This window comes from Brassica oleracea, chromosome C7, assembly GCF_000695525.1.
Source record: "Brassica oleracea var. oleracea cultivar TO1000 chromosome C7, BOL, whole genome shotgun sequence".
Taxonomy (NCBI): domain Eukaryota; kingdom Viridiplantae; phylum Streptophyta; class Magnoliopsida; order Brassicales; family Brassicaceae; genus Brassica; species Brassica oleracea.
In genome coordinates, this window is record NC_027754.1 from 47,294,845 (window position 1) to 47,317,610 (window position 22,766).

Consider the following 22,766-nt stretch of genomic DNA (forward strand, 5'->3'; position numbering starts at 1 on the left):
TGTGCTGGCCAGCCATGCAAACGTAAAATTATTATCATTGGCAATGTAAAAATGTTATCATTTATGTTCGTGAGCTTGACAAAAGAAAGGGGAGAAGAGTTCGTGAGCTGCAGTAGTTTATAATAACGATAATTCTAAGCTTGACGAAACAATGGGAGAAGAGTTCTCTTTTTGACAGTAATAATCAACAGCTACACACAAAATGCAAAAGAAGTCGCCTCACAAAGCCGATCTAATGAACCGAAACTTATAGGTTCTCTTCTCCTCTTCAAGACTTCAACAATGCACTAACGGATGCGTTGGATTTCTCACAGGTTCGGTCGAGAGACACAGTTCTTTTCATCTTAGTTTGTGTGACGTTTGTCCACGACTAAAGTCCCCATCTGAAGAACCTTGCCGAGAATAACCTAGATGGATCGTCGTGTAGGCTATGCGAAGAAGGAAGAGGAGACTTCTATGTTCATTAGACTAACAGATGTATTGGATTTCTCTATTTTGTCTTAAAACACAGTTCTTTTCATCTCAGTTTGCAATTTATAATCTTTTTTGTCTATAAAAATTGTCATCACCTGATGTCTGATGAGATATGTTGAAACCTCGAAGGTGTGAAGAAGATTACAAACTGTTTAGAAAGTGTTTCAATCCTCAGGCTAGTTTATAATCAAAAGCTCGTTAAGAAGATCACACAAAAAAAAATACCAAGATGCTCCAAAAGATGGAAAAATAAGGAAATAAATATGTGAGAGTGTCTCTCTAAACGACACGTGTCAATATTGGTGTGAACACATTAATTGCAATGCTCCTCTTTTAATATATAAGAGATATTTATAGAAGTTTGTTTGTGACAAGAGGACCCGATCAATGATTCTAATTACAGACCCTAATTAAGTACATGTGTAATAACAGCTGGACGTGACTCTAAATTTGGAAGTCTGATGTATCCAAACGTTGATCAGTTGCCTTAATACTAGTTAACTTTTGATTTTGGATAAGAAAATATCTATAACCAAGCTGGCTTATTGGTCATAGTTAAAACGTAGAAGTTTGACTACCTAAGATATTTTGTAAATTTAATGAAAAGATATATATGGGTAGAACACGAGTCTGCTATAATTGGATAAGAACTAATTTTTTAATAGCTGCTTTTTGTTTTTATCCACGTGAATGTCTTGATGTCAATGTGTAACCAAACTCATGTTGGGGCTGGACTCACAGATTCAAGGTCAACTGTGGAGAGTACCGTGTAAAACGTCATGGGTCCATTTTCATTAGTTTTCAGAAGTTTGAATTTTTGATTATTTAATGGGAAAGTGAAGTGGCTATTTGGATTTTAGACTTTTGAGTCCTACGAAAAGCCAAATATGGTTTGCGTAAAATTTTGAAAAATTAATATCATGTTTACATAATATGATTGAAGTTATTTCTTCCATCTTTTCTTGTAGTTTTTCATAATTTTTTCCCAAAAGAAATAAAATAAGATAAAACCCAAAAATCTGATTTGGGAAGCTTACACGTACATCAGATTACATACACTACATACGATAATAGTACTAAGCAAGTGTTGATGTACATAAAACATTTGTAATCAATAATGCATACTTATAAATGGGTTTTTATACAACCAATTAAAAAATACTTTAGAATAGTAGCTTACTATAGTCCAACAATAGTTAAATGAAATTTCTATATCCACAGTCCACACCACCACAAACTATACAATCCTGACACATCTTGCGACTAAACTAAATGGGTCCGATTTAATAGAAATATCTTGAATAATTAATTTGATTTGATCTTGAAAGATTTTTTTGTTGACAATGTATTACTATAATTAATAAGAACTTGACAACAAAAGATCTAAGAAAAGTCTATGCATTGTGCTTTGATATTTTCTGCATAGTTTATAACATTTTCTCTAATATTGACTAATAATACATCGCGATATCATAACCTTGCGTGGTATTTAACTAAACTATCAAAGATAGAGGTAATGTTGAATCGCTGTTGCCATTTTAAACTCAAAGTAATGTTATATATTTTTAATTTTTTATGAAATTATTAAATTTTGTAGTTATATGTTAGAACGACTTTATTTATTTATTTTTTTTAATTTAAAATTGTGAGATTATTAACACATATTTTGATCGCTCTCTAAACTCTGTAGAAATGATATAATGTACCAACAAGAATCACAGTAAATTAACCGTAACCATACCTCACGCACCCTGGGCTTTAATCTTAAGTTAAGTTAACTTCTCTAATCTTAGTAAGTTTATGAGTATGAATTGGGTCAAAATTAGTAAAAAAAAAAAAAAAAACTTCTCTAATCTCTATTATAAAATAAGTGGACTTTCATCTTTTCCATAAGATCATCATTTGAAAGAAAATATATTCGACAGTACTGTCTCCGGACGAATGGTGTTATTGGACTTTTTCTTCAAAAGTTTATGTTGGACTTATTAGTATGGAGACATGATACTTTTCAACAAAAGTGTTCAATAAACAAGTTTATTAAATTATTTAAGTCATATTGATATTGCAGGAAATAATTTGATTATTGCACATTGTCTTATGTGCAATAATAAAATTACTTGTGGAATAAGCTAGCTAAGCAGAGTGCTGCTTGAACAGATAAGCTCCTACCGTACTTAACAACAAACTTCTTCTACAAGTGGGATTTTGCAAGAAACAATACTGAAAGGTGAAAGCTATAGCTAAGAAGACCGAATCTGCTCAATCACATGCTACAAATTTATTGAAACATAGAGACTAGTACCTCTAAGATGTTATGTCCTTAAATAACCTAACACTTGATCAAATGATCGATCTTCGTAAGACCATGATTAACCCGGGGTTCTTAGCGGAAGTAAGAACCCCATCCTAATAACCCCGAGTTAATAGTGCTCTAAGTAATCTCATGATCACTAACCCTAACAGTATGATCGAACCGTTGCACGGGTCTTGCAAGGATATAGCCATACATCTTGTCACCAATAACAGATAAAGATAGAATGGAGAGGGTTTATCTTTAACAACTTAAAGAGCAACATTAGATTGCAAAACGGAAGAACTTGACCATCAATCTAAGTGAAAAAAAAAACTCAGTGAATTCAGCTATTAAAAGTTAGGCCCAAAAGAATTTTTTACACCATTTTAATACTTATATCCATAGCCGTAGAAATAAATATTTAGGAACCATATGTCATATAATATTTAGGTTATGTGAAAGAAACCTAGGTTGACTTTTTGGATCTTCGTTTTGAATCCGTCTCCATCTCCGGTGTCCTCAGGAGTCAGGACTGAGCTTCTTGGACCTCTTTATCTTCTCCTCTGGAATGAAGAGTGTAGACTTCTCAGACGCCAACATCTGTTAAAGGATTGAATGACATATATATGTATTAGCACATTTCAAAAACTTTTGTTCAAAAGGAAAAAAAGACACATTAATTACCTCGTCAGTCAAGGGAATGGAAGTCTTTGCTCCTTTCTTCACCACTGCACGGGCAAGCTTCATTGTAGCTTCTGCCTTTTGAAGGCAATTGTTTGGGGGCTCTTCATATCCCAGTATCGACTGGGATGAAAGAAAAGAAACAGCAGTGAGAGTTGGCTTACACTAGTTATTAAAAAAAAGAAAAATATTCCAAAAGGCAGGGGGCATAAATAATGTACCTTGCATAGAAAGTCCAGAGAAGGCCTTCGAGGCTGAATTGATTCAAACTCAATGCATGTCTCAAAGTATCCATTATTCTCCTTTGGAGGCACACCAGAGTATTCATATTTGAAGACTTGTGAAGTGTCTAATACTTTGGTGTGATCCAACTTGAGTGCTGTACGAAATAAGTAAAAAGTCAGTAGGGAGCGAGTGAAGTAACAATAGTTAAATGAATTTAAAAGCTAGGGAGTTGTTTTTTTTACCTTGTAGGTCCAATTTGAGAGAGTGACCGACCACGATAGTATCCACAGAAAGTAAGTTAAGCAGTTTCTCCTGCCAAAGGAAATTGATTCAGCAGAATGACAATTGAAACCATGATATAAATATAAATATATATATATATATAGCGGGAAAAGAACCTGAATATCTGCAAGAGAGAGAGTGTGGGAGGCATTCTCAAGATGTTGGACTGCTTCATGACACGGTGTAAAGAGCTCATCTAGAATCACCTTAAAATCAGAGTTAATAGCAACAACTCTAACAGAGTGAGCTTCACTCTCATCTTGAGAAAGAACCATCTCGCAACAAAGAGAAATTGCATCGATATTCTCGAAATATCCTGATCCGCTTTTGTTTCTTCCAATCCCAGTAACAACCCAATCCTGGTTTTAGCAAAAAAAAAAAGAAGGTTATCAGGTAATTAAAGAAAGAACAAATCAAATTTAAGAAACATACATACAGACCTCAAACGGTGGGGACAAAAAGTAGTCCAAAGGGTAGTCTTCACGAGACAGAGTGGTTTTAACGAGAATTTGCCATCTAGAATATATAGAATAATCGGTGAATTGTGTTGGTCTCATCGTCGTGCGCAACACGCTTTCATGAATAATGCCAGTAGACCGATCTGAGAGTAAACGAGCCAGAAAACGGCTGGGATTAAGAATCCAAGCTTGTAATAACTGAAACAGAAAAAACAATATATATATATATCAGCTGAGAGGAGAATATACAGTTGGGTGGGTGGGGATCTTAGCACTATAAGTGAAGCAAAAAAAAAACAGTTGTGTTTGATTTTAACCTGCAAGTCATCTTTCTTTTGGAGGCTCAGGAAGAAAGCGATGAGTTCTCTTCTGCTTCGACATGCAGGAGTAAGAAACCTGGGTGTTTAGATTTCATGAACTCGTCCCATGTCCCATGGTCGCCTTCCAAGCCACGACTACGCACTATGTGCATCAGTCTTAGCAAATCCTATTCAAAATCCCTTTGTTTTATTAGCACCATATATGAATGAAAACAGATACACAATACAAAATAGTGTGGCTACCTTTCTGTCCAGTGACTCTAGCATGCATGACCTCCATCGCGGTGGCGTAGCTTGCGGATTTTCCAATCTCCTTCGCCGCTTTTTTCAGCTTCTAGAGAGTTAGGGTTTCTGTTTTAGCAATCAAACCGTTTAATTAAATAGAAATTTTGATAATTTTCTTTTTTGACGAAAATAATGAGAATTATATCTTTTTTGAAAAAGGAAAAAAACAACGTATATATATGGGATGTGGATCCTCGTAGCGAGCAGCATCCCTTGGAGGAGAAGTCTCCACCGTCGCGCAAACGCCTGCATTCACCACAACTGACTCTAGTGCTGAAGTGAGCCTTGATTCTGAGTTATACTGGTGGCATGACAAGTGCCAAGAAAACCAAATTATTTCAACCGAGTTCACACAGGTTACGAGTGGAATAAGTATAACCAAACGCACTACGATCACGACAAGCCGCCTCCAGAACTCGTCCAAGGGTACAGGTTTCACATCTTCTATCCAGATTTAGTAGATAAGATCAAGGCTCCCGTTTACGCTATAGAAAAAGATGGGACAAGCGCTGAGACTTGTGTGATCCGGTTCCATGCTCTGGTCCGCCTTATCAAGACATTGCGTTCCGGATTGTCAATAAAGAATGGGAATATTCTCACAAGAAAGGTTACAGATGCACGTTTGAGCGTGGGATTCTGAATTTGCACTTCAACTTTAAACGACATCGTTACAGGCGATAAACTGATCGGAGTTTGGCCGGAGAACACGAAGTTGGCAGTCATAATACATAGTCTTGATTAGTTTTTTATTTTATTTTTGGAACCAAATCTGGACTTCTCTCAAGTTAATGTCTTTAAGATTAGAAGAATATGCATTATGGGATATTTTTATTTAAACTGATGATCCAACATAACGGAATAGAACAACAGTTATGTCATTAAAATATTTAAATCCTTCTTTTTTTTCGTTTTTTAAGCATCTTTCATGTTTGTTTGCTTAAACCCCGCTCTCAGAATCTTAGCCCTCCCTCTATTGCTTTTAGGTTTCAGGCCTCGCAACCCGCTCAGTTCTCTCTCCAGTAGTGCCATAGGAGAGCTGCTTTTTGTTTTTATCCTCGTGAATATTTTGATGTCAATGTGTAACCAAACGCAAGTTGTGGCTGGACTAATAGATTCAAGCTCAACTAGAGAGTACTGTGTAAAACGTCATGGGTCCATTTTAATATATTGTTTTTAAGAGTTTGAAATGTTGATTACTTAATGGGAAAAGTGAAGTGGCTATTTGGATTTAGAAAAACCTATAAGGATTTGATTATTAGACTTTGAATCCTACGAAAATCATATATGTTTTGCGTAAACTTTTGAAAGTTAGTATCATGTTTATATAATGTTTGATGTTTGAAGGATATATTTCATCTTTTATTTGAGTTTTCATAACATGTTTCCTAAAAATAAATTAAACAATAATATTATAATCAAGTGTTGATGAACAAAAACAGATGTTTGTAAGAAATGATTAACACTTATAAATAGAACTGTTGTATATGCAACCAGTTAAAACTTAAAAAGTTAGTTTCTAAACTCTTAATTTTCTATCACGAGTTAATACTTTGTTTGCTGAATAAGAGTTTTCTTGCTCCAACGGTCAATGAAGTTGCATCACCAAGCCAACGACAAGGAGAAATCCCAAACTGTAGCCCTGAACCAGAATCTGAATCTGATCAGCAAAGATGAGTGATGATCTGGTCTAACCTTCACAGGTACACCAGCCTGGGAAGACCATAAGTCCAGTCCCATATTCAGATTAGTGCCTGGGGCTAGTGGCTTCATGGGCACCGGACCTTGGATCTCACCAGTAGTGTTATTACTCTGAAAACTTGCTGTTTAAAGGAAACTTCACCAAGTCAACAAAAAATAAGAGCAAAGATATACCATGAGCTTGTGGCCATGAAGAGCTTACCATCTGCCAGCATTTGTCCAAAGCTCAGCTTTCTAGTTGAAATTGGTTCCTACATTAACATGTAATTCAATTATACATCACATCATGCATCAAAAGTAACAGAGAACACGACAAACTCAAATCAGCATTTGTCTGAAGCTAGGCTTTCTAGTTGAACCTTGTTAATAGGAAAGACTAACTATGAGACCTTGCTCGTGCAACCGGTTTGCACACTGTATAGTATGGATAGGGAATAATGATTGGAAGCTTGAGTTTGTTGACAGAAAAGATTGGCTCAGTTTTAAGGGGATTTATAAAGAATGCTATGTGAACAAAATGCAAAGTCATTTCTATATCTGGGGTAACACAAGTGTGTGGGTATGCTCTCTACATTGTGAATCAGATCCTCAAGGCAAGGCAGTCAGTTCCATGGAAAATTCAAACTGCTAAGCCTTGGTATGTTCTCTCTACATTGTGAATCAGAGACTCATGGTGGTTAGGGTAGTGATATATTGGCTTGCCATTTGCAGAAATTGTGAGTAGTATAGACTCTTAGAGTTAGAGTTATATGAAATAGTCTTACCGAAGCATTTTTTTGAATATCTGTGCAAGGTAAGCCTTTGAATTTGTTTTTGTTTTTTTTGTAATTGAGAAAAATCGAATGATGAATATTAAGCCAACTGATGCACTGTTATGTTCTTTTCTTCCAGTCGATATTGGGATATGAATTGCAGAAAGCTCCTAATGAAACTCTTTCGGAGATTGCACTTGAAAATTGGCAATGGATAGGCTTTGATCGAAAAATCGACCAAAGGAAGGTGGAATGGATGATGGATTGTAGTCAAAGATGGTCTTCAAGATGTTCCAAAAAACAAATGATTTAACAAATTTAAACGTAAATTTTATTAAAAAGGCTAAATGAATAAAACAATACAAAGCTAAGCCTTTATATAATAGGCCGTAGATTAGATCAAATGTCTAAATTATTCTAGTAAATACAAACTACATAAATAAAATGGACTTGGCCAAAAACCAAGACTTTTGACTGAATTTTGAAATTCGTAGTCACAAAATCCTTCGGCTGGTCGCGTCTTTTCGCATGGTCTTTGATCTCTAAATTACAGTCAAATTGATATATTATTCGACCATATCTTGTATTTTCTTGTTGGACCTTTTTTCTTTAGGCTGAAACTGTTCATAGACATATTCTTCATAAATCTTCATGCCTATATTTTTTAAACGCAAACCATTAAGCCAAATCCTCAATTTGTTTGTTTGTTACTAAATAAGGTTGCATCAGTTCTTGACATTTGCCTTCACAAAAGCTTAGAGAAATAAGTCGTATTCATGCAAAATTAGAGCACATATTTTTTTAATATAAGAAAATCATATTCATACACAAAAGATATAATAAAAAACAATACATGAATCATATTACAAACACATAATTAACCCTAGCAGAACAACAACACACACAAAAACTTAAATAATAATAAACATCAACAGGTCCAAATTAAGACATACAGTAGTTTTCTTGCAATTTAAAACATCCAAATTAAAACATAACATAACTAACATAGAATTGCAAGCCACAACAACTTATGTCTTAACATATGATGTCCTTGCAGTTTGGACACATAAACTGATAGGCGTTTTGATTGTTGTTATGAACTTGGTTACTCCATATCCACCGGGAGATGCATTTCTTGTGGAAGACATGACGACAAGAGAGCGCAATGACATTATCAATATTACCTGCAACTTCGAGGTGAAATTTATTCAGACACAAAGGACACGTCTCATCATTAACATCACCTTATTGATCGGCTCAGAATTCATGTCTCCAGTGGTTTTCTGATGACGTGATTTTGAGCTCACCAAAGGCTATGTCACCTTTCACCCCAAAAACTTCCTCTCAAGAAAAAGTGTCATCGTTGAGGGTAAATTTGGACAGAGTAACACCAACTTTCATCCATTTGACATCAAACACGGTAAACAACTTGTTGTGTCCATTATGTAGGATATCGTTAGGATCCTCCATATTCGGTAGATTCGAAATGATCTCATGACAAAGTGCTTGTCTAGTGTTCTTCGCATGCAATGGTAAACAACAGCATTGAATATCCAACATTTCTGGGTGAATAACTTGCTCCAATAATACGTCGCAGTGCTGGGGTTGGCGGTAAATGGTTCTGGTACAACAACTTTTATCTTGTTAAGGGTGATGAGAAATGGTGGGATCCTGACATTATCATAATCCCAAAACACCGCCGGTCTTTTTCTTCATCAATTCTCCTTGATCTGAGCCCAAAAAATATTCTGCACAAAAACAGTACACCGGAAAGAAAATGATGCAATGTGTTGAAATTATAAGCAAGTGGGTAATCTCTTTTTTTTGTGCGTGTGTGTGTTTTGCTCTTACATGTTTTTCCTTTAATCTCTTACTAGATAATAATTCACGTCTTGCGAAGGATTAAATACCTTTTTAAAACTATACCTTATGTATTTGTTACATGTAATACAACTTGTATTGTAATGACATCAAACATAACAATATATTTTAGTATTTTAGTATTTTTTGTATGTTAATAGTAGATATAAAATTATTAGCTTTTTGAAATATATCTATCATATTTATTGGGTTTTATGCTACTTTTAAGCATAATATTAAATGGACTAGATAATTATTTAAAAGAACAATGTCTTAAAAATGAGCTCGACCATACATGTCAAGTATTTTATTTTTGGAGAAGAAAATAGGCACCAATAAAATAAAAATAAAAAGGGATTAGGTTTTGTGTGAGCAGTTCGTTAGATCTCTTGTCGACGTGAGATTTTTAACAATTTTAATAGTTTAAAATCGTTTTTAAAAAGTCAAAATATAACATATACGAAAATATAAATTTTTATTAGATGGTGAATGTGATTGTTTAATTTATTTCAAATGTGAGACTTTTAACAATTTTAGTAGTTTAAAATTGTTTTAAAAATTAAAAATATAACATATACAAAAAAATATAAATTTTTATTATATGGTGAATGTGATTGTTTAGTTTATTTCAATAATATAAAATTTAAAGAAAATGATAAAGGATATAAAAATTGCTACAAAATCTTTATTGTTCGAAATCGTTAATTGCAATATATATTTTAATTATATTAGGTAATTTTGTAACTTTTATTTAAAGAAAGAAGAAAACTATCTTTTGTATATTAATAATTATTTTATGATTAGTTTAAAAATTATATTATATATTTAGATAGACCAACATAATTCTCTAGTGATTATAAAAATCTTTGTAATGATAACACATGTTATAGTTTAAATGATGTAATGCTTCTCTTTTAATATGTATAACTATATAAAGGATAGATTATACAATTTTCTTAGTGTTTTTTCTTCAATAAAGCTAGTAATCACCAGACTTTTCCAAAATATTTGGTCACGTAGGTAAAACCCGTAGTAAATTTAATTCATCACGGACTCTAGTTTAAGACAAAACTAAAAAGGGAGCATAGACCCTCATGGACTCATGGGATGCGACATAAGTCATTTGTTACTATATATCATAGAGATAAGTTTTTAATCATTTCACATTCCGCATCTACGCACAAACATTTAAGCAAAACAAATCACAACACAAAACAATACAAACGTAATGAAAAGAAGAAAGCAATACAAAATACATTAACAAATAAACAAGAGAACGACCAAACTTTCGACCATCAACAACCTAAACACTCTTGACATAATTAAAAGCTTTATCTCTGCGTTCTCTCATCCTTCTCCGGCTTGCCACCGAGGCTGAGGCTGCCACCACTTCTACTCCGGTGGTTGTTGAGGCAGTGGCGGCCATTGCTTCTCTTCTTCTTCTTCTCGTTTTCTCCTCTCTTCCTCTTCTTTCTTCGCCTCTTCTTCTTCTCTCTTCCTCTCATCATCCCTCTTCTTCATCTCCGTCTCCACTTTAAGCTTCTCCAACTCTCCTTCCGCACAATAAGGACATCCCAACACAGCCGCCTCCTTCTGAGCTCCCAACAATCCATTAACCATCACACTACTCACATTCAACGACGCAGCTAGTACCTCCCGGTCAAGAAACCGCAAAGCTGATCTCTGGCCGGCTAAGAACTGTGGCTCGTTGTTCCTAGCTGAAGTAGTAAACCCAATGAACACTAATGACTCATTTATAAAAGACATTTGAGCCATTGGATGTAACCGTGGAACTGCGAAAATATCTCCTTCCTCTACCTTAAACCTCATGTTCTTACACTCTGATGATGATGATGTTGAAGAAATCGAAGACCTAAGCACACGAACCATTCCTGATCCTTTCAACACAATTGAGATCTCACAAGCCCATGGGTTCCAGTGAGGTCCCATCATCGATGCTTGAGTTAGATTCACCATGGAGACTCCAACCATTGAGCCGCTTAACACTTCTAGATCCTTCCTGTTAATCGTTATAGTACGACCGTTAGGGCTCTGGAAGTCAGGTTCCGATTCGAAGACATTGAATGTCTTTGCTTTCTTTGTCTTCTTCTCCTTCTTCTTGTTCTCCGCTGCGCTAACATATCCGGCAAAGAGTTTGAGTAACCGCGGTTGGAGCTGCCACGTGTAGGTGTTGGCCTCACCAGGCGTGCTCAGCATGTCATGCACGATCAGTGGTGGCTGCGTACGGTTCGTCATCAGACCAATAATTTCCTCAGGAACCTGATTAAATCTAATGAATCCAATTAACACAAAGGAAAAGCGCGTCTACTAGAGTAGCTTGAGAGGCAAGGTATACACATATTTGTATCTTGCAGCTCAAGTGACCTAATATCATCTCTAGTACTACAAAGTATAAACCATATATTAGCAAATATATCCATACCCCAAAAGCTGACTGGAGAATGGTCTCATCAAAACCAAACAATAGATCTGTGATGCTCGAATACGCACCAAAGCAAGGATCCTGCATCCACAATAAGAAGAAAAATATAAAACAAACAAATGAAGAAAATTAAATTAAAAAAAAATACACCAAAAAAAATATAAATAAATAAATGAAGAAAATTAAAATAAAATAATAATATCTTACATGTAAACACTCCTCGGTGTTTGAGAAAATTGCGTAAACCCTAAGTTTGGTTCCAAGAAAGATATCAATCGGTTTGCTTTGTAAGTAGAATACTGTACCGGGACGTAACCTGTAAACGTCCCCTCGTCTTATCTCAGAACTCGTCGCTTCCGCCTCGACCCAATTCAGAATCCCACTTCCTATATAAAATAAACAAATCCGTTTTTAACTAAACCGCAAAATTTATCCGTACACCAAACTAACAAAAATACGTACATGACAATGAAACAGTTTTTATATACCAGACTCGACAAAGAAGACCATGTCTGAATGAAGAAGAAGAGGGAGCAAAAGAGCGTTTGGCTCCAGCGTTATGGAATGTATTTTGTAAGGTCCCATCCCGCCGCATCCCTCGCCGATTTGAACGGTTGAGATCTGTCCGAACTGGGTCCCGAAGATTGGTTTCCATTGATCTTTCTTGATCAGAAGAGGCGACGAGAACCCGCAACATGACGGTACAGCAGCGACGTCGTTTTCTTCGTCCGACGACTCATCAAACTCTTCAGACTTAGCCCACGACTTGGTGCAGAGTAATACAAGAAAGAGAAGAACAAAGAGTGGTAATACCGTAAACTTAGTCATCTCTGTAATTTTTCTAATAAATGTTTATGCTATCCACTGCGTATTAAATCGTACAATATAAAGGGAACGGGAGAAATAGACACTGTAGGGTATACAATCACTACGTGTTTTAATTGTTTGTACACGTGCTTGTACTACGTCGACAAGTGCATGCGGTTCACTGATAACAATTTAAATTACCCGCGCCGCTAAGATACAAAGCTCAAATTTGAAAAATCGGGATGATAAGAACCGTTGATGGTAGTGTATAATGTATGAACAATAGAGAGGCATAGTTTGTATCGCTAGACCAATTATATGTCGGGCGTTAGGGGTTTAAAATATTGTATTTTTCACTGAAGTCGTGTTACCATGCATGGGCCACTTCGTCCAAGGGAACGCATACGTGATTCATTTCTTTATTGGTGTTGGGCTGAAAGCCAACAAAAGATAAAGTTTTGTCGTAACGTTTTTCAAAGGGTAAAATGTTTGATGGATCACAATCGTTTAGTGTTTGGGCCAAAAACCAAACGTATGCCTGCACTCTAAGGCTTATTGGGTGGCAACCAACTATACTTGCATGCATTAGAATTGAGATCGTCATTCTCATCATATTTTCTATTACTGGATACTGTAACGTACGTTCTCAACTTCGTTTCCATCTAAAAACATCTTTTTTTACAGGCAACAAAGCAAAACCTGAAATTGGTATGTTAGATAACAAATTATATTTTGGAGATACATATTTGTGATCGTAGACAAAGAAACAATAAATAAGAACCAAAGGAAAGATATATGCGTACAAACTACAAATTAAGATTATCTAAAATGAATGATAACATATAACAAAAACTCATGATAAAAGGATATTAACTAATAATAAACGTGTAATATAGAATATGTTGCAATATAGCACATCCTCCATTTGATAAAAAAAACATCCTCCATTTATTTTCTAGTCGGTGCATTATTGACTATATATTAATCTTTTTATTAGCTGAATTTCTTATTTTAATGTACGCCGAATTCATAACACCAGCTAAATTTACAGTGGTGAAAAAAATTTCTACTGCACTTTACAAAGCTGACTGAATATATGCCTTGTTTCATTTGCAAAAGGAAAAGAAAACAAGTCTACTTCAAATGAATTAACATAGTTTTACGAGATCTAGATGGATCTGGATAAAATACATACTGATTTTTTATTTATTTAAGCTATATTATAATACAGATTTAGTAATTATATATAATTCAATCTCCCTAATATTCTCTACGAACAAAAAAACAATTGATCAAATATTTGAAACTCAGCATTTGACAGAAAGATCACCATCATTCAATTGTAAATTAACCATTATTGCTTCTATTGTTGAATTAGCATATATATTATATTGTTTTCAAAATATTTTACGTTTTATTATTGTGAATGACAGAAAACAAGAATCTATTAGGAAAACGAGTTGTTGCTTTTGTGAGGATGAAGCATCTCTCTTTTAAGCGTAGGAAGAAGCGTTTGTCGTGGATTATCGGCCTCTCCTTCATTTCCTTACTTCATAAGTATGTGACTTTGCTATGCATATAAATTACTTTTTCTGTGTGTGGCTAGTGGTTAATTTTGACTAATAATTTATCAATAAAATACGCAACTAGCTCTGGTTTTACTATGCAGAAACTAAAATTTTAAGTTTAAATTGCAAAAGTTGACAATGATTACTTTGGTCGTCAATAAATTTCATACTTTCGTGGAAAAATAAATAGATTGAAATCACGAAAACTTACATTACTACCACATAGATTTCTAAACATCTTAATTTATGAGTCATTGCACTTGATATAATTCACAGTATTCATCTGTTTACCAATTACCAATAAAGAAAAGAATAAGAAAGAAACCTTTGGCAGTGGCACAATTCTGGTAACGAGAGAATCCGTTGGTCGATCAGTAAAAGCATTTTGTCAGAGTGGGAATATAAGATATGATCGTCCATTCATTTATTGTAATATATGATCACGTGTGTAATAAACATAACTTGTTTTAGTTACCAAGTATTGTTTATGACATTCAGTCTCTATTTTGTCAAATTCTAATCATGTTGGTAATATTGTCCTATTTGGAGACGTTATATATTAGTATATATACTAGTATGCAGAAGCAGAACAATTATCATTCACAAGTTTTTTTTATTACAGATTGAATATGCCTCGTAATCTTGTATAGTTATGTAAGCAACAAAAATGTGGCCTTGATCATTAGTTTAACAATAAAGAATAAAAAGAGATAGCTGCCATAGAAAGAACTTTAGTATGTTAATTGAGCCGCTATTACAAGCATAAAATCTACATTATATAACACGGGTAGATATTAAAGACTAAAAAGACAATGCTTTATTACAAAGAAACGTTGAATTTATGTTTAAAAAAAGTTGAATAATGACTAAGGAGAGGAACTTTTTCTCCACGATATTAAAGCTAGGTTGTATAATTTCTTAATGAGAGGAAGCTTTTCTCCACGATATATGTTAAATATAAACTAGGTGATAGCTTCATACAATATATGATTTTCATAGTATACACACATTGATGCAATGATCGCGCTGTATCAGAATAGCTAGGATGACTAAACCTTTGATTTTTGGTAGTATATTCAAAACTCAAAAGAATGGGGAATGGATTTTGTAGTTTTCTGGTACATGTAAGACTAAAAGGAAGAAAAGAAAAAGATCATTTCCCATGAAAACGAAAGCAATAAGTGAGGAGGAGAACATATTCTTCCTCTTCTTTCTCCCTCCCTCCCTCCTTGCAGCTTGGGGTGCCAAAGTAAGTGGGCGTGATTCTTACGCGCTGACTTAATGATCAGTCAATCTCTGTACGGTAAATACCAAATAGCCCATGGGCTTCATAGACAGTATCTCCGACAAAATTACTTCTAAACTAAGCCGATTGTAGGCCCGGTTATTCTCCTCCCTACTTTTACCGTGTCCAAAAAAATTATTTAAAAAAAAAAATATTAAATTTGTTTTTTTTAAACTAAGCCGATTGTTTTTTTTGGATTTTTTCTTAAAAAAAACCATGATGGTTATATAAATCTACAAAGTGTCTAATATTTTAGGATGAAAAAGTGAAGAAAAAAATCCCACTCAGAGAAAGAAAATATATGATTAACCTTTTTAACTTATTTTTCTCCTTTTTCAACTTTTACCATATTGATGATCATCATCATAGTGGAGCTTGTTGTGTCTCTTTCAATCGAACGATCTTTCTTTTTTTTTAAAGTAGAGGAACTTTAACTGTATGTTAGCCCTTTAGAGAGCCGGAGAACTTGCTAGTTGTATGTTTAGTATATAGTTTTGTAATATAATAAAAACATAACATATATATAAGAAAATCATCTGAAAATTTATCTTGCAAACTACTATTTATATACAAAATTAAGATACTCTTCGACTTAATCTATAAATTATGAATCGAGAGTCGAGACTGAAAATAAATAAACGGGATCAAATACAAGTCAATTTTAATTTGATTTTATTATATTCTCTAAACCAAAAATCCTGTCCGATTTTAAAAACACCTATCCAGACTGAAAATAAATAAACGGAATCAAATACAAGTCAATTTTAATTAGATTTGATTATATTCTCTAAACCAAAAACCCGGGTTAGACACGGTTAGCTTTATTGCACGCACTACCACAAGGATAAAGCTTACCAATCATACCTTTCAAAAGCCCCGCCACCTTCTTCTTCCTTTTCTCCCACACTTCCACAGAAGAAAAAATAAAAATAAAAACCTTTCCTTTCTTATTAAACCACCATGAAACTCCAAGCTTCATCTCCTCAAGACAACCAACCATCAAACACGACCAACAACAGCACTGACAGTAACCACTTATCCATGGACGAACATGCCATGCGTTCCATGGATTGGGATTCAATCATGAAAGAACTTGAGGTTGACGATGACTCTGCACCTTACCAGCTTCAACCGTCGAGTTTCAATCTCCCTGTCTTTCCCGATATCGACTCATCCGATGTTTACCCCGGTCCAAATCAGATAACCGGGTACGGGTTCAATTCTCTCGATAGCGTTGACAATGGAGGATTCGATTACATCGAAGACCTCATTCGAGTCGTGGACTGTATCGAATCAGACGAGTTACACCTCGCTCATGTGGTTCTATCACAACTCAATCAACGTTTACAAACTTCCGCGGGTAGACCGTTACAAAGAGCAGCGTTTTACTTCAAGGAAGCTCTCGGTTCGCTTTTAACCGGAACTAACCGGAATCAATTATTTTCGTGGTCCGATATTGTTCAGAAGATCCGAGCGATTAAGGAGTTTTCCGGTATATCTCCGATTCCTCTCTTCTCTCACTTCACGGCAAACCAAGCGATCCTCGACTCGCTCAGCTCGCAGTCGTCTTCTCCGTTCGTCCACGTGGTTGATTTCGAGATCGGGTTCGGTGGTCAATACGCATCGCTCATGAGAGAGATCGCTGAGAAATCAGCAAACGGCGGGTTTCTGAGAGTCACGGCGGTTGTGGCGGAGGATTGCGCCGTCGAGACGCGGCTGGTGAAAGAGAACTTGACTCAATTCGCGGCGGAGATGAAAATTCGTTTTCAGATAGAGTTCGTTCTGATGAAGACGTTCGAGATTTTATCTTTCAAGGCGATTAGGTTCGTGGACGGAGAGCGAACCGTCGTGTTGATATCTCCGGCGATTTTCCGCCGTGTGATTGGAATCGCTGAGTTTGTGAACAACTTAGGAAGAGTGTCGCCTAACGTCGTCGTTTTCGTGGATAGCGAAGGATGTACGGAGACAGCAGGATCTGGTTCGTTCCGGCGGGAGTTTGTTAGCGCTTTTGAGTTCTACACGATGGTGCTGGAGTCGTTAGACGCCGCCGCTCCTCCGGGAGATTTGGTGAAGAAGATCGTGGAAACATTCCTGTTACGTCCGAAGATCTCCGCGGCGGTGGAAACGGCGGCGAATAGGAGAAGCGCCGGTCAGATGACGTGGCGGGAAATGTTGTGCGCCGCCGGGATGAGACCGGTCCAGCTAAGCCAGTTCGCTAACTTTCAAGCTGAGTGCTTACTGGAGAAGGCGCAGGTCAGAGGGTTCCACGTGGCTAAACGACAGGGAGAGTTGGTGCTGTGCTGGCATGGGAGGGCACTCGTTGCCACGTCAGCGTGGCGCTTTTAGATAACCGTATTATAGACTTGTTTGGTTTAACAATGATATAGAATCGAATTTCGGTTTATCACTTTTTCCCTTTAATTTTAAATAAATAAATAAGCTAGTAATAATATCGTCAAGACACTGGTTAAACTAGAGTCTTCAAATCGTTCATAAGCCCTATTCAGAACAGGGGAAAGTGTGTAAAAAACAGAGTTTGTCAATCTGCTTCATATATTCCAATCCATGGCGCTTATCGGATCCGGCTTAGCCAGTGAGGTAATATATGCTCTATGTGATGATTGTTTTCGCTTGTATGTATTAAAGACAAAAACTTTATTACTCTACTTGATTGGATGTGTGTTTGGGTGGATTCTATCATCTTATTGTGTCTTGTTCGAGTTCAAAATTTTTATTACCATCATGCCTGCGGCTTTGTCTGATTATTTGAAAGTTCAAGTCTTTAATAACATTTTATCTTCTGGTTTGGTGAAATTGAGTTTTGATTCTATAGTGGATTGGTCTTTTGAATTCTCCCATGATCACTATGGAAACTTTCAGGTAGGGTTACGTGTACTGCTTTCTCCACTTGGTTCCAACATCGTACTTCGTACAGCATGGTCAGTTTTTTTTAAATCCTGTCTCACCATATTTTAGTTGTTAAGACTATGCTACAGTATGATTTCATTGATTTGGAGGAAGGATTTGAGTTGGGAGTGTCTGAAGAACAAGAAGCCAATCTCTTTGTTTGGGAATCTTGAACTTTTGTTTCCTAGTTGTAACTTTTTACTGTTTTTTTCTGAATATTTGTTTTCCTCCAGCTGTTCCGTTGGCATAGGGTTGCCTGTATACTCCACTTTCAAGGCAATTGAGAATAGAGATCAGAATGAACAACATAAATGGCTTACTTACTGGGCAGCTTATGGTTCTTTCAGCCTTGTTGAAGTGTTCACGGACAAACTCATCTCTTGGTACGTTTGATATCTCACCTATCACCTATGTACAATATCTTTATTAATTACTAGAGATGCAGTTTCTTGCTTCTTCTAATGGACTTTATCAAGAAACATGGCCTTTCTAGAAATCATATGCAGAGTATTGAACTATTGATAGAGTTTCTTGTTACTGATACTTGTTTGTTTACAGGTTTCCGCTATATTATCATGTGAAGTTTGCGTTCCTCGTCTGGCTTCAACTTCCCACCGTAGATGTACTCTTCTCTATCTCTTTGTAACCATATCATTTAATATGTTGAGAAAGCTTTATCAAACTGTTACTGATTGGTTCTTGATTAGGGAGCGAAACAAATATATAACAACCACCTTCGCCCTTTCCTAACACGACACCAAGTTAGACTGGATGGACTCGTGAATGGAGTATATGAGCAAATGGTACATTGTTGCTTTCTTCAAAACTCAAAACACTCTTGAGCTACTTTACAGATGCCTTATGTAACACACAGCATTTGCAGGTCAAGGTCATTAGGTCACACCAAGGAGAGATACGTTTTGTGCGATCAATGATTATCAGAATCTTGGGATCAGGTTAGTTTCTAAACTCTAGCTTTCTATCACGCGTTGATACTTTCTTTGTTTGAATCTGGGAGTTTTCTTGCTGCAACAGTCAATGAAGTTGCATCACCAAGCCAACGACAAGGAGAAATCTCAAACACTAGCCCTGAACCAGAATCTGAATCCGATCATGAAGACTAATAGAACAACAAATGTATTCATAGCTTTGCAGCTTTTAAACACTTATGTCAAACGATTGTAATGGTCACGTAAATCTCGAATTACTTTTAGAGTGGTAAAACAAATAAGTGTTGAAAAATCCCTATAATCCGTTATAAAGCAGCTCCATGTTTCCTCATACTAAAGTATAAGTTACCTTACCTGGTTCAGAGAACTTGTGCCTCTTGGAATTCAAGGAAGTTAGCAGATTCTTGATGTTTTTTCAGTGTATTTTCGGTCAAGTAGGTACTGTCTCTAATGCATCTACTCAAGAAGCATATAAGTCATGATTTGGCTCTACTAAAACTTATAAGCTGGTCCTCCAGCATTGCAGATGACCAAATTTGGTTGGGATTGGATGATTATGATTATGCTGATAGAGGAGTTGGTATGAATATCCAGGCACTTCTTTCAGAATTTGGAGACTTTGGTGACTTCTTTGAGAATGATGCGTTGTCTTTTGGGGAGGTGAAACAACTCCATAGTGTTCTGAATGATACTTGGCTTTGTTCAGAGATACCTAGACTGTGTCTAATAGACGTTTGGGAGGAGGGTGGTGCCTCCTCGATTTTCCGTTTCTACTTCAAGGCAAGGCTGGTTCCATGAACGGTTGGGTTCTCCTCTTTTAGAGCTTTAATCATGTTCCCCTGATCATATATGAGTGCCTTATCAAAAGTCAACAAGTCATCAACAGCAGTGTCACTTGAGCTCCGTTAAAATTAGATGTCAAGCTCTTCTACTGGTGATTTTTGGTCATTTGATAAAAACAGAAGCTATGATGATGATGACCTTTGCTCCTCCTCAGTATGGAGCTGTTGAAGGCACCTATGAGCGACATTTCCTCTTTCAAAAACCCATATCTCCTCAAATCTCATAAAAGTGGAGAGTTCAAACTCAACGAGTAACTATGTTTATGGTTCTGTGGTTTCTTTGAGTCACCATTTTTAGTTAAAGGTCAAGTGAGAAGAAGTCAACAAGGTCAGCCACTTGGTTTTCAAATTAAAAGGATTATGAAGATTATTGTATTATTAAACAATCTCAGCCGCCTATAATGGTTTTTCTCAGCTATATTATTGTATTATTAAACAATCTCAGCGGCCTATAATGGTTTTTCTCAGCTATATAATATGAATGTACCTAAACGTAAATAAAGGAAACATGACAATATTGTATCTCCTAATAGAAGATCTTGCTTGCATGCATGCTGGTCATAGTGGAGCTCATGGGAATACACCAACCATCACTCCTTCGACTACATATCAGATCTTTACCCACTCCCACTCATCAGATTTCAACATCTGCATATGAGAGAGAGAATTATGTTTTTTCCATTGACAATTTAGATGAAATTAATAAGAAAGAAAAAGGGGGTTCCACTCTTTACCTCATCAGGTTGTTGAACAGAGGTGCTTGCGCCATGCACCAGTATAGGACGCTCATCAGGTAGTGGCACAGAGGTGTGTGCGCCACGCTTCAGTATAGCAAGCACAAGTTTCATCGTAGCTACAGCTTTATGAACACATCTGCCCGGAGATTTCTTGATTTCACATCCCAAAACAGACTTGCAGAGATGATCCAAAGAGGGCCTTGGAAGTTTTTCGATACCACCACCACCACCAGAGAGATCATAGTTGAACACTAGTGAGGTATCGATCACTCTTGCATGATCCATCTTCAAAGCTGATTGAGTAGAAGTAGTAAGTCAGTACACACTACTAATAAGGTGGAAAAGAAGGAGGTAGTAGTTAGTGATTGATTGATACCTTTGAGATCACTGTTCAAAAGGTCACCTACCATTATAGTTTGCATATGAAATAGTCCCAGCAACTTGTCCTGAGGAAACACACTAGAAATTGATTGACGGGCCAACACAAAAAAAAAAGAAAGAAAGATAGGAGGTTGTGTAATATATTCGGAAAGACTACCTGTATATCTGCCAAAGGAATAGCATTTCGTTGTACAAGAGTAAAACAATCGAGTCCGGTAATGCTGGTTCTGTAGTTGATAACTGGCTGATCAGGTTCGACAAGCTTGTCAAAAACCACCTAATTAGAGTTTGATGAATCAGTATTTTGATTTTGATTGGAGGAAAAAAATAATGATGATTCGGAAGAGAAACCTACCTTGAGCTTGCGGTCAACTGCAGCAACTCTAACAGCAGCTTCGGTGTTATTTGCACAGAGAACCTTCTCGCAACAAATGGCAATCATGTCGGTTTTGGAAAGATCGAAAGGCACCTTTGGGCGAAAGGGTACAGGAGAATGAGGTGGGTTCTCTAGGATACCAGTAAGGACCCAGTCCTTGGGGTTGTAGGGGATCATAAAGTCGAATGGGTACTCGTCATGTGTTACAGTCATTCGAACTAGGCTCTGCAGCAGCAAGTACAAATATATATATATAAAGAGAGTTATTGAAAACGAATTTGAAAAAAAAAAACAAGAACAAAGAAGAGTAGACACACCTGCTCAGCTGTCTCGTTCGGGTGTTTGCATGAGTATTTGCAAACCAGTGGATGGATGGGATTCAAAAGCAAAGCCAATAGCTGGGGACAAACAAAAAATAAAATAAAAGGAAGTTAGATGATTCAGCCAACATTTAGAAAGAAGAAAAAACAAAAAAAAAGTAATTTGAAGAAACAGTTTTTATTACCCGCAGATCTTCTTTCTTGTTGAGTGAAGTAAGAACTGGAGCAAGGTAGGGTCGGCTCGCGAATCGGGAGAAGAATATGCCTCTGCTTTTTTTGGGTCGCAAAATTTTAGAAATTTATCCCATGTTCCGTGCTCCCCTGACAATCCCCGACTACGCACTTCTTTCGTCAGCTCTACTAGAACCTACAATCCAAACATGTTAGAGAGAGACAAAACGACCATCTGCATATGAAAGGAAGCATCCAAACGTTACTCTACCTCTCTCTCCCTTGTTGCTAGTATGTACTCCGTGAACTAAAACTCCGAGCAGCTAGAATACGACGATAACCTTTTTTCTATGTTTTTTGTTAGGGTTTTTTCAGGCTTTTCTTACAAGTTTTCGGGCTTCCCTTCTGCCTCCTACAGAATAATAGCTACCGGGGTCTCTTCTCTTAAAAAAGCATAATTACATCAAAAAAAACATAATTACATTAAAAAAAAACATAATTACATCAAAATGCTTCTTCATGATCAAATTGTAATAAGTAAAACACATTGAATAGAGCGTTATAGGTCTCACCTCGGAGATACACCATCGTTCCCTGAACCAGAGGGCTCCTTCACCCTTTCTTTTCAAACTCCCCTTTGACATCTTGCCA

The 22,766-nt window shown here is 36.2% G+C and overlaps 4 protein-coding genes across 5 annotated transcripts; 2 read left to right on the forward strand and 2 right to left on the reverse strand.

Moving 5' to 3' along the window:
• Positions 1–10,702: 10,702 nt before the first annotated feature.
• On the reverse strand, positions 10,703–12,630 carry LOC106305419 (provicilin-like). Its single transcript, XM_013741792.1, has 4 exons — positions 12,260–12,630; positions 11,979–12,157; positions 11,772–11,852; positions 10,703–11,608 (listed from the first exon to the last, which is right to left on the reverse strand). Exons 1-4 carry the CDS (start codon positions 12,597–12,599, stop codon positions 10,721–10,723), a joined length of 1,488 nt encoding a protein of 495 aa, XP_013597246.1. The 5' UTR covers positions 12,600–12,630; the 3' UTR covers positions 10,703–10,720.
• A 3,681-nt stretch (positions 12,631–16,311) lies between these two features.
• LOC106301230 (scarecrow-like protein 15) lies at positions 16,312–17,833 on the forward strand. The gene has a single exon (XM_013737582.1). It carries the CDS (start codon positions 16,392–16,394, stop codon positions 17,775–17,777), a length of 1,386 nt encoding a protein of 461 aa, XP_013593036.1. The 5' UTR covers positions 16,312–16,391; the 3' UTR covers positions 17,778–17,833.
• LOC106301231 (HVA22-like protein k) lies at positions 17,820–19,641 on the forward strand. 2 transcript variants are annotated; one of them, XM_013737583.1, is made up of 7 exons: positions 17,820–18,029; positions 18,312–18,370; positions 18,572–18,721; positions 18,897–18,960; positions 19,046–19,141; positions 19,213–19,294; positions 19,374–19,641. In XM_013737583.1, exons 1-7 carry the CDS (start codon positions 17,997–17,999, stop codon positions 19,460–19,462), a joined length of 573 nt encoding a protein of 190 aa, XP_013593037.1. In that variant the 5' UTR covers positions 17,820–17,996; the 3' UTR covers positions 19,463–19,641. The 2 variants fall into 2 exon arrangements, with proteins under 2 accessions (XP_013593037.1, XP_013593038.1); XM_013737584.1 differs by having other exon boundaries at positions 19,222–19,294; positions 19,374–19,619.
• A 1,098-nt stretch (positions 19,642–20,739) lies between these two features.
• Positions 20,740–21,837, reverse strand: LOC106303470 (small RNA degrading nuclease 2-like). Its single transcript, XM_013739729.1, has 5 exons — positions 21,604–21,837; positions 21,406–21,525; positions 21,244–21,313; positions 20,865–21,160; positions 20,740–20,778 (listed from the first exon to the last, which is right to left on the reverse strand). The coding sequence occupies exons 1-5, from the start codon at positions 21,835–21,837 to the stop codon at positions 20,740–20,742; spliced, it is 759 nt and encodes a 252-aa protein (XP_013595183.1).
• Positions 21,838–22,766: the final 929 nt, after the last annotated feature.